The sequence below is a fragment of the Fulmarus glacialis genome, unplaced genomic scaffold (genome assembly GCF_000690835.1).
Source record: "Fulmarus glacialis isolate BGI_N327 unplaced genomic scaffold, ASM69083v1 scaffold34036, whole genome shotgun sequence".
NCBI classification, from domain to species: Eukaryota; Metazoa; Chordata; class Aves; order Procellariiformes; family Procellariidae; genus Fulmarus; species Fulmarus glacialis.
This window is the reverse complement of record NW_009219497.1, coordinates 21,809-33,468: the sequence shown is the minus strand read 5'-3', so window position 1 is coordinate 33,468 and position 11,660 is coordinate 21,809. Positions and strand designations below refer to the sequence as shown.

Here is an 11,660-nt window from a genome sequence, read left to right as displayed (position 1 = left end):
AGTGTCCCCATCTGGAAAATGGGATAACTTTATCCACCTACCTAGAGCAGAGGCGCTACTGGCTACGACCTCAGCCATACTTCAGGGGGTCATTAAATACAAAAAAACATCACCACCACTTACAACCACGGTAAAAGTCATTCGTAGAGCAGATGGAAAGCTTTGGATAGAAGGTGTCAAAGAATTGGGAAGTGTTACTAAAACAGTATGTGGATGCAGCAAACTGAAACCCTCCTCACCCTCACAGTGTGCTCCTTGGGACCCAACTTAGGAAAGCTAAGGCTTTAGAGTGATACTGCAAACATCACTGGTGTCTGGGCAGGGAGAAGGGAAGCACAAGACAGTGATAGTGCCTGCTGTAGCTTTTATGCCCTGGCAAGTGCTGCAGAGTCATTACAATCTCCTCAGCATCCCCCCCAGCAGTAAAGTTCCCTGTTCAAGCTAATTAGGGGAATCCTCATTAGAGAGTCCTCTAGAGTCTGACAGCAGGCCAAATGTCCAAGTGGCACTTCAGCTCGGTGTATTTTTGGCCACTGGAGCCCATGGGCCAGAAATGGATGATTTCATTCTGTTGCTTTGAGCTGAAACTAAAAAAGTTGTCTTACTGTCCTATATCAAATGGCAAGAAGAAAAGGTCATCACTGCCCCACAGGCTACTCTGTTCATTTCTCCAGAATCTGGAAAAGAGATAGAACTCCAAGCACGTGGAAGAAAGCTCTGGACACCATGTCCCATGGATCACAGGGCATTCGGCTGACGTTGCTCCAGGGAGAAGGAACCATCTAGTAAGCCTGGAAGAAAGACTAATGCCTGGTTTGTGGAGCCCTTGGGTGACTTCAGAGCATTCAGAGCTCCAGCAATGCTGATCAGCCTTGAGCCCCCAAACCCAGGCAATGCCACGCTAGTTCAGAACAGATAGCACAGAGCCTCTCCTCTTGGCCTGGGGATGTATGGACGGCACTCCTAGGTCTGGCAGAGTCCTTGCTGCTGGAAAAGTCCCCGGTTGTCAGGCTGAAAGCAGCCAGACAGATTTTGCGGTGCTCAGGAGAGCCTTGAGGTGCGGGCAGGTGCCGGTTGCCCCAGGACTACGGGGTTCCCAGTACTGCGTGGCAGCGAGCGCAGCTGGCCTGGCGCTCTGCAGGGTAGAAGGCATCTCTTGGGCCACTGTAAACCAGCTAATTAAGTCAGAATTCAAGACAAATCAGAGAAAACATTTACAAAAGAAACTCTCAAAAATCCTCTCTGCCTCCTTACTCTCTCCTGGATGCAGAATATTAAGCACTAAGGGTCTAACGTTCTTATGGGCAATAGATGCGTGGGAGAAACTAGTTTTTTCTGGATCCTTGGAAGTAAAATTTCTCCATAAACATACTACCTCAAGGTATAAATGCAGAAGCTTGTTGGCCCTTTCACATCAGCAGTCAGGAACCTCTACCTATTCCACATCTACTGCTCTGCCACCTGAGTATATGTTATGCTTGGAGAAGCAGGCAGTTTTGTGCAAGACATGGATGTTGATAAATATGGGGAAGAGTCCCCAGTGCATGTATCATGTACACGCCCAACTCTGTGCACACATTTGTAAATGTAAGCCAGATTGGTGACTATATCTGCATATGTACATGAAGATAGCTGCTTTTAAGTCTTAGAAACGTGTGTATGAGTGCACAAAGGACGGCTGCTATCTATGGGGTGGGGAGTGCTGTGTTTATGTGACACGCTTTTAAAATAATCTTGGGTTTATCAAGGCACCTCCACCTTTGTGCATGTTGCAGCGCAGGAGACAGCATTAAAGCCTGAACAGGTGTTAATCACTATGCACTGTAATAAATTCTAAACATAGGGAAAAGGCTTATTTATACACGGCTGCTCCTCCCACCCTGCACTCTGTGCTTGAGCCTTGGCGCTGCCTGAGAGGAAGAGGCGCCCGTGAGGTACCAGAAACCAGTGCAAGAGCTGGACTTGCCCTGCCAGAGCAGAAGGAGCTAGGAGTAGAAACCCTGACCCTGTCACCGTCCTCACGCCCGGGTATGCCAGTCCTGCTCCAGCCCCCCACTGTCGCCCGGGGATGGTGTGGCTGAATTGCACAGAGCAGCAAGCAGGGTGGGGGGTACACCAGCCCATGGCCTGAGCAGGGGCCTGGGCCACGGGGAGACCGCAGAGGGAAGCCGTGTCACAAAGCGCCCAAGGAAGCTGTTTGTTTTTTTTTTTTTTAAAGCTTAGCCCCCCTGATTGGAGCCGAGCCAGCTGATACAGATGGGGTGTTACAAAACAGAGCCAAAAGGCAAGAGCGCAAGGAACAGAGCTATCTATAACCCTGACAAAGTTAGATGGAGTGAAGGTGGGGAAGAGGGACAGAGAGAGCGTGGCAGGCAACCCCTGATGCTGAGAGCAAGGACGCGATCGTTCGGCAACGGGATTTAGAGCTGATTGACTCCCGCTATCCAGCAGGCAGATAAGGCTCTGGCTGTCAGCTTAACTCTGCGGTTTATTCCTGTGCTGTAGGGAGTTAAATAGAGCACACGGAAAGCCTGCTGCCGGGGAGTGAAAGTCAAGGAGGGAGAGGGAAGGAAGAGGCTGTAATTGGGCAGTGCCCAGGGACTCGGGTGGAACTGGCTGCGGGCAGAGCCCCTCCAGGTAAGTGCTTGCGGCTTTTCATCCTCCTTATTGATACCGACAGCCAGGGACAGGAGACTTCAGGGGTGCCATTTAGGATGGAGACATTGATATGGGGGAGGCTGAAAGTCTCCTTCTCAGCGAGGGCGAGCACCGAACGGGGACAGCTATTTGTTGCGGCTTCTCCTTCAGCGGGGTCTGCAGGGAAGGGGCTGCAGCTCAGTTTTGGGAGTGGGGGGGCTGCACGGGTGAAGGCTGCATTGGTTTCGGTGCCGTGAGAGTTATTCATCTATTTGGTGCATTGGCATTTGGGCAAATGATCTAAATAGCCTTGCAAAATGTACTAGTCCAGGCACTGAACCTGCTCATCTTTCTCACCGAGATGTTAATTTAAATATTTCCTGGTGGTTACACTTCTGTATAAAATCAGTCAGTCACGGGAGCCTGGGGGAGGGGGAGCAGCTGGCACGTGTGTGGGGAGAGTGTCCCAGTGGGAGTGCAGTGCCCAGCTAAAATAAGGGCTGTGGATGTTGTCAGAGCCCCTCAGAGAGGAGGGAGGATGGTTTATTTCTGTACCCTGATTGAAATGTGTCCATCTAACTGCTGCTGTGACTGTGGGCGGCACGTCAGAGAGCAAGCAGGGGGACAGGAGGGTCTGTGGTGTTTCCTCTTTTCCTGCTTGCCTGTATCCAAAAGGGAAGCGGGAAGGAAGGAGGAACCTGTTGTCAGTCACTTATTGTCAGGGGAGAGTTTATGGTCTTTGGGTTTCTAATTAGACTGAGCATTTTTCCTTCTTCTAATTAAGATGTAATTCCTCTCTTTTCAACACTCCCACTCAGTCTCCCCCGCCCCAGGCCCTCCCTTCTCCTCCAAGGCTTGCTCGCTTTTCAGATCCTGCAGTTGCTGCAGTGTGCAATCCCCAAGCTGAAGCTGTGCTCTGCTCAGCCCTGCTCTAGGCACCACATCCATTTTACCTTAAAACAGAAAGGAAGTGCTGGTGGGGAATACGGGGAGGGGGGGAGAAGTGGCTTGGCAGCCGCTGGTGCCCAGACCTCGGTGAGCCTGAGCCGTGCGTCAGGGAGACTTTTCAGATCCTGCAGTTGCTGCAGTGTGCAATCCCCAAGCTGAAGCTGTGCTCTGCTCAGCCCTGCTCTAGGCACCACATCCATTTTACCTTAAAACAGAAAGGAAGTGCTGGTGGGGAATACGGGGAGGGGGGGAGAAGTGGCTTGGCAGCCGCTGGTGCCCAGACCTCGGTGAGCCTGAGCCGTGCGTCAGGGAGAGGATGCACACAGGTGGCCCCAGCCTGTGTGGCGGCGAGAGGGAATGAGCTGGAGTCTGCTGCTCTGGCAGGGTCACCTCAGCAATTCATCAGGTTAACCTTGAGCATGAGGCTCATGTAGCTACCGTAGCAGGCTATTCAAGCACAGGCTTGTCTCTTTGGCACTTCGATGAATCAGGCCTCATTTCTGCACTGCGAGGTTCAAAGTGAATTAACATTGCACCTTCATCATGCTGCGCCTCCTGAAACATCCTCCATCTCTCCTCCAAAACGGAGCTGATGCCTCAAAGACAAAACTCTAGTTGGGGAGGGGAAAGGACAACACTGAGCCCAGCCCCGCATCCTGCACCCAGGGAACCAAATCCCACCCGCTCTGCTCTGCTCTCCCTCTCCAGGACCTGGCAGGCAGGCTACAAGGTCATTCCTCCTCCTTTTGGGGCCGTGTGCCAGGCTGGCTGGTGGATGTGAAGACACGCTGGAGAAGACAACAATGCTGCCTACAACTGCTGGCCACCGGTGGAGGAGCAGGTTCCTCATGAGGTGGCAAGAGGCTTGTCGTAAGTAATGCCTACTCAGGTACTAAGTATGATGATCCTGTTTGTCAAGGGAGCGGAAAGAAAATAGGTCACATCAGGGTTAAGAATAGGGGAGAGGGACAGCTAAGAATGGAGGTGTTTGAACTAATTCCTGATTCCTTTAGAGGCCAGGCTAGCTGGGAGGGAGAGCGAGACTCTAAAGCTGAAGATGGGCTTAAAGTGGGACAGCAAGTGATGATTGCTTCTGAATTCCAGTGGGCCTGGCAGGTGAGAAACAGCAAGACAGATACCACCACACAAGATCCACTCCAAACATTTCTCAGATCAGCATCCTGTAAGATGCAGACTCCTCTCTGTGGTAGGGGTTTATACGTAGGCTGCTGAGCAAGGCTCCTAGCTCTTCATGGCAGAAGAAGATTTTAGGATGTGAATGCAGAATTCTCCCACTGGGCACTGCCACATGTAGTGAAAATCAAGGAGTAAATAAAGAGGATCTCTTTTAAATTAAATTGTAAAAGTTTGGCCTGTGCATCTTCCCAGTGGACTGGGGCATCTGCTACAGTATCCCTGAGTGCAGAGCAGAGACTGCTAGGGTGATGTGGGGCTTCAAGGAACGTACCTGCACTTCAGAGAAGCATCTGGGGACCGCAGCAGAGGAAAGGGAACACTTGGAGAGTGTCCATCACTACTGCATGCCCAGGCAGCCGAGTGGGTTGTGGTTTCCCTTGCTCCTGTCCTCCTGATCAAATGTGGGGGTACCACTGTAAGAAGCTGGGGAAATGATTTCCTTCTCCAGAAAACAGGCATCTTTGTAACCCATCCTCACAGACTAGAATGTTGTATAAATTATTTACAACAAATGCTAGTGAGTCTTGACTTAATCTGATATTCCTGGATCAGCTTTCTGCCACCTACTAGAGTAACCAAACACCCCACAAAGTAACTTCATCTTCCCCTAGCACAAAACTGTATACTACTCATCCTTCTGTGGCAGCTTCCTTCTGGAATACAGTTTCAAGTTCTTTCTATTGCTTCCCTGCCTCTATTCCCCATAAAGCTGCATCCTAACCAATGTGATGAATTCCTTGGTCTCAGCTCACATCCTAGTGGATGCATCCCTTGCAGGGACTGAAAATAAAATCAGACCTTCTCCTCTCTATGATTTTAGTAAAATATTTCCAAGAGCATAAAGCAGTATATGGGTAACAACAAGACATTTTTGGCATATCCTACACAGCTGCAGAAACTTGGCGTAAATCCAGTTCCTGAACGTAACCACAGACAGCTGCCTGAGACTTTGTTCCTACCAGCCACTGCCAGCATACATACTGGTGGAACCCCACAGCTGCCCGGTCGGGGCCGGTGGCAGGTAGGTATTTTGAGAGATAAGCCCTGAACAGAATGCCACCTGTATAGCATTACACACGGTCTGCTCTTGCCTTTCTTGGTGTACAAAGCAGCTGTTATCTCATCATCACAGCTGTCAATCTATTATTAATGCTGTACTTTTGTTAAGCATCAAGGAAAAGACGGGGTCATTTGAGTGACTCACAGCTCTCTCCCTTCCCCACTCTAGCTCCCATTCTCTTAATTTTCTCCCTACAACAAGAGCGCAATGTATTCTGAATGGAATTAAATATCAGCCAGCCAGACAGTACCTGTACTGCATCAGTCCACAGGCTATGATCTACTGTCATGGCAATCTCTGCTGTTGACCCCAACCTTTGCATAACAAGAAAGCACAGACTTACCTAGGGTAAAGATCTCTCTTGTATATCACCATAAGGATCCATAACTATCATTAAAAGAGCACACAGATCGGCATGGCCTGGGCTGATGTGCACCTGAGATCTCAACTGTATGGCAGAAAAAAATTCTTGAAGGAATTGTGAAAGATGGATGAAATAAAAAAGAGCAGAGATGCTCTCTCTGAACACTTATCCCGTGGCCCTTAATAAAGTCATATAGCTTAGGATCCAAGCTGTGGAGTCTCCTTAGGCTACCAGTCCAAAAATCTGCCAATTCTCACAAGGATCGCTGGGAACACAAAAAGACCTGACACAGGATGACAGGATTTGAATATGAAGGCAGCATCCCTGACAGAAACCAAGTCGATACGAAAAAATGGGCTATGGGGCAGACTAAACCCTAGAGAGTGTGCTGCGAGGGAAGAGAGGAAGAGCATGGCTGACTGCAGAGCTGTTCCAGGCAGAGCTTCTCCATAGCATGGGTCTCCACTGGCTCCCGCTCCTATGACAGTCCTTTCACAATTCCCTTGGGCTTAAGAAACAAAACACCTGCTTGTTGGTTCTTCGGAAAAAAACAGGACAGAAGAATCTGGTTTCCAGTCCAGGAAAGAATGGCAACACAATAAAGGCATCCACTTTAGCTACCATTCATTTACCCCTAAAAAGACTCTACCAACTCCAAGTTACTGCCTTCTCTGAAGAAAAGTGAGAAATGGAGAGAACAGGGCATGACGTAGAGATAAATCTGCTTCAGTTTTAGTCAAATGTTCAAGCTTGTCAACTTGCAAAACAGCGAGGGAGCTGAATTTGCTTCCCACATTGAAGAAATTATTCTCAATTCCACAAAAGGAATTAAGATGAAGGATGCAAATGTTTTACATAGTCTGCTTAAACATAACTCCCACTCCTTTAATTGACAGGAGGTACAAAGCTTGCTTTCCTCTTCCTGATGCTTCTTTGTCACAGAAATGAGAGTTTTAAAAGCCACTGGCTCCCAGGGAGGGTTGGCAACTAGTGCCCTGACACCACTCACAGGATCTGGACCCATGTCTGGAATGGTGATCCACGACAGCTCTAAAAATGCTGGTTTGTGGATTGTCCAACCTTATCTTAGAGACGCTGCAGGAGAAAGGGGGCATGTGCTAACCCTTTTCCTAACACCCCTTTCTTCAACTACCAACCTGCAATTTTTTCCTCATCTCCATTGCTATGGGCAATTTTGGTCAGAGGAGATGCTTGTGGGGCTATTGCTGCGGGATTCAGAAACTATTTTGAGAGCAATGGCAAGTACCAGGTGTCCAGTGGTTTAGGGTCTCCTTGCTGCTTTTCAATAGCTTTCTTTTGTAATGTACTCTAACTCATTAAAAAGCCTCTTGCCACAAGACCTACACAACACACTGTGGATATGGAGAGCAAATGATACCCTGATTCAGAGCCTAACTTAGACCTGAGTCTGATCTATCACAAAGATTAGGATTCAAACTGCAGGAGCACAACTGAGATGTAGGTTGTTTTGTTTCCATTTTTCTTAAAAAGTTTTCATTAACACGTCTATTTCTGAAAAAATAGAGCTTCTTAAATACATACCAGTCCCTTCTCTCTCAACCCTGACTGTTTAGAAAGAACTGTCCTTTATCAGAGGTGACATGTCCCACCGCTCTCTGCTCCATTCTCCTCTGACAGGTTCCAGTGCTCTAGTACCTGGCAGCAAAGTCCTCTGGGATGCACTGTTCTTACTTCCTTGTGAAACTGGAAGGATATTTACTTGCTTGCTCATGAAAAAAAAGGCTAAGAGGAAAGTCATGCCAGGGAGCAGGCCAGCAGTACAGGGATGTATCTGTGAGGAAGCTCATTACACTGCAGGGCATTGTAGCGAAGAGTCCTGCTGTGAGGGTCATGTTGTAGCCGTAGCGGTGCTCAAGGTGGTGATGGGTGAGGATGGGAAAGCACTGCTCTAATACATGCACTTTCTCTCCCCTGCTTTTCACCTACCAGTGCTTGGCTGTTGGCTGTCGCTATGTGCTGCTGAGTCCTTCTTTGCTTGCCCTTCATCCTGCAAGTGTAACAGTGGCAACCTGGAAGTGGACTGTAGCGGCTTGGGCCTCTCTTCCATCCCCTCAGACATCCCCACAAACACCAGGACCTTCCTCTTTCTCAACAACAAACTCAGCATCCTGCCAGGAGCAGTGTTTTCCAACCTCTCTGCCTTACAGAGGCTGGATCTATCCAACAACTTCTTGGACCAGCTCCCTCAGAACATCTTCAATGACCTGGGGAACCTCACGGAGCTCCAGCTGAGGAATAACAGCATCCGGGCCTTGGACAAGGACCTGCTACAACATACGGCCCTGCTGCGACAGCTGGATCTCTCTATCAACGGCCTGGCCCAGATACCCTCGGGCATCTTTGATGACCTGCCTGCTCTCCGCTCCCTCTCTCTCAGGTCCAACCGTCTGCAGAGCCTGGACAGGGTGACCTTCGAACCGCTAACCAGCCTTCAGCAACTCCAAGTTGGGGATAACCCCTGGGAATGTGACTGCAACCTCCGAGACTTCAAGCACTGGATGGAGTGGTTCTCCTACCGAGGTAGGTGCTCGCACAGCGGGAGCCAAGTGCGGAAGCACTGGTTTTCCATGGAAAGGCAGACAAAGACAGGCAGGGAAGAAGCACAGCCAAATACGTCTAGCAGGTCAGGCTGACCCAAATGCCAGATTTTAGCCAAGGAGCACAAGGACCATGCTACAATGCTAAGAGACAGTTTAGTGCCACTGCACCTTCATATAGCAACCTGCCAGGCTGAGAAGTCCTCTGAGATCTCCTATTTCCTTATTTTGTTTCTAAGCTGAAAGATCCCTTTTTTTTTTTTTTGAGAGGAAAGAACTTTCCTCAAATAACATCAGAATTTTAGGATTATGAGTACCCTCACCCTTTCTGCATAAAGACAAGAAATGCTTTTCATGCTTGAAAACAACCACCCCGTTCTCTTCCTCAAGCCAGGAGAAGTAAAAGAGAGATTTGGCTGTAAAGCATCAGGTTTGCTTTCAACAAAAGAACCATAGGAAACAGTGCCACTTAGGAAAATACTGCAACTAATATTGGCAAACCCAAACTAAAGCTCAAATTAACAAGCCAGGCCCCAAGTCAGACTGCCTATAAAATCATCATTTCAAAACAAGCAGTTTTTGACAAGTTTGTATTTCCAGCTTTTCCTTGAAATACGGAAGGCTGGAAAGGTACGTAACACTTAGCATGAATGCCGACGGGATGATATGTTTTCAGGAGCTGCGACTCAGAGAAAGATGGCACATTTTACAGGAATGACGATTGAAGGCCTGACCCTCTGTCACTGGAGCCAACGAGTAGGAAAGGGTCTTAATCATGCAGATAGCAACAGTCAGCTGTCACATCCCTGCTGATCACAGCCATGCTGCAAAGAGATTATCTACGCCTATGGCTACACTGCAGTCTGAAATACGCATTTGTGTGAGCAGGATCAAACAAGCATCTGAGTGCTGCTTCCCTCTTTTTTTTTCTTTTTTGTTTTTTTTTTCTTTCTTGACTGTCATATCACAGAGTTGATGGAAAGCACACGGAGTTAATTTTGCTTTTCTTTCCCCTTCCAAGAAATTGCCCAAACTTGCTCAAGCATTTGTGTCAACATCTGTCACTATTTTCACAGAGGGGGGGTTGATTAGTTATTAGAAGACAGGATTGTGTGTCTCTTGTTACTATGAGAAGATACAGCCTGGGCCTATATTTTTGCTTTAATTTCTCCTTTTCTAAAATCGTTCTACTGACACTTACATAACTCACTAAACAGTATGAGGCTGACTTATTAGACGGCTTCAGAGGGCTTTCATGTCTTGGTGTGAAAGATGTCTGTGCAGATATCATGCACCATGAGCTCTACTGTCAAATCCAGCCTAGGCAGAAGCACCCCAGCCAGCTGCCATGGTTGAAGCTGTTCCAGCTGTGGAGAGCTAAGGCATGCAAAATGTCTCCAAGTTAGGCAAAACAATAATTTTAAAGGATATCACGTGTGCTTCTGCCCGGTGCATGGAGGTGCACTCCCTCCCTCCACCTTTGACATGCACTGTGGATCTGGCAGGACATGGGGGTCTGCAGCACCTCCTGACTTCAGTGTCTCTCTTGAACTCTAGAAACATCCCGCACTAGATCATGGCTGCCTTTTGGGGATGGGAGAAGCTCTCTGAATACTCTCTCTACTCAGCAATGCATTCACGCATGAGGGACTGGATTTTATAGCCCCACTGCCACAATAAAGCAGTTCCCCACTTGATAACCATAATGCTGCTATGCCTGACTTCTACAGGGCAAATCCTTAGCAGGTGTGAACAGAGTCATAGGAACTTACCCTACCTGAGGATCTAGCTCTGCTGTCACTGTTTCGGAATGAAGCCATGATTCACTCCTATTATCTCTGTTGGGACAGGTGGGAAAATTGACCAGCTGGCATGTACCCTGCCCAAGGAGCTGAAAGGGAAGGATATGCGAATGGTGCCCATGGAGATGTTTAACTACTGCTCCCAGCTGGATGATGAGAACAGCTCTACAGTGCTGGACAATACTGGCCCACCCTGCACTAAAGGAAGCCCGACTCCTTCCAAATCTAAATCGGGCCCAGAAACAGAAGTGGAGCCCAGTGTGGGATGCCCTCAAAAACAGCGATATAGGCCTGTGAGCGTGCGCCGGGCTATTGGCACTGTGATCATCGCAGGCGTGGTTTGTGGCATTGTTTGCATCATGATGGTGGTGGCAGCTGCTTACGGTTGCATCTATGCATCCCTTATGGCCAAGTACCACCGGGAGCTGAAGAAGAGGCAGCCACTCATGGGCGACACAGAAGGTGAACATGAAGAGCAAAAACAAATCTCTTCTGTGGCATGAAACTCTTCTAGGAAGGAAAGGACAGCAATGAACAAAGGTACCTGAGAGCAGCCAAGCATGGGGTCCTCCCAAACTACATCTTCCCAGACAGACAGACAGACTGTGCTATTGCTCCACTCACCCAAGTAGTGCAACATGCTTCTGGGGGGTCAGGGCACCTGGCTCAATTTCTGTTCCTCTGCCCCAGGCCCATTTTGTGCCCTTTCACCCTTGGGCCCTCCCAGACAAATAAAGTAGAGTCAGACCTCGAATGCTTGCTGTGCCTCATGCCCTTACACAGAGTTTCCCTCGCATGCCTGCTGTGGAGGCAGCTGGCACCTTCTGGAAACCTGTGTCATCCTCTCAGCTTCAGTCCTGAGTCGTCCTGTATCCTGTGAAGAGCTCTCTGCAAACAGAGGGAGCAGCTCTGTGAAAGCTTGTGTGAGGAGCAGGACACAAGAAGTGTCCATGCCTCGCTGTTAGAGTCACTGCTGTTACGTGACAGTAAGTTGCTGCCCACCCTACAAGTCAGTGCTGCTGAGAGCACATCAGGACGGAGGGAAGGTCCCTAGGGGATGACAACAGTCAGGG

General features: G+C 48.9%; 1 protein-coding gene across 1 annotated transcript; it reads left to right on the top strand.

The window, feature by feature from the left end:
- Window positions 1-2,614: 2,614 nt before the first annotated feature.
- Window positions 2,615-11,341, top strand: LRTM2 (leucine-rich repeats and transmembrane domains 2). The gene is made up of 4 exons (XM_009580403.1): window positions 2,615-2,637; window positions 4,294-4,455; window positions 8,178-8,768; window positions 10,636-11,341. The coding sequence occupies exons 2-4, from the start codon at window positions 4,389-4,391 to the stop codon at window positions 11,088-11,090; spliced, it is 1,113 nt and encodes a 370-aa protein (XP_009578698.1). The 5' UTR covers window positions 2,615-2,637; window positions 4,294-4,388; the 3' UTR covers window positions 11,091-11,341.
- Window positions 11,342-11,660: the final 319 nt, after the last annotated feature.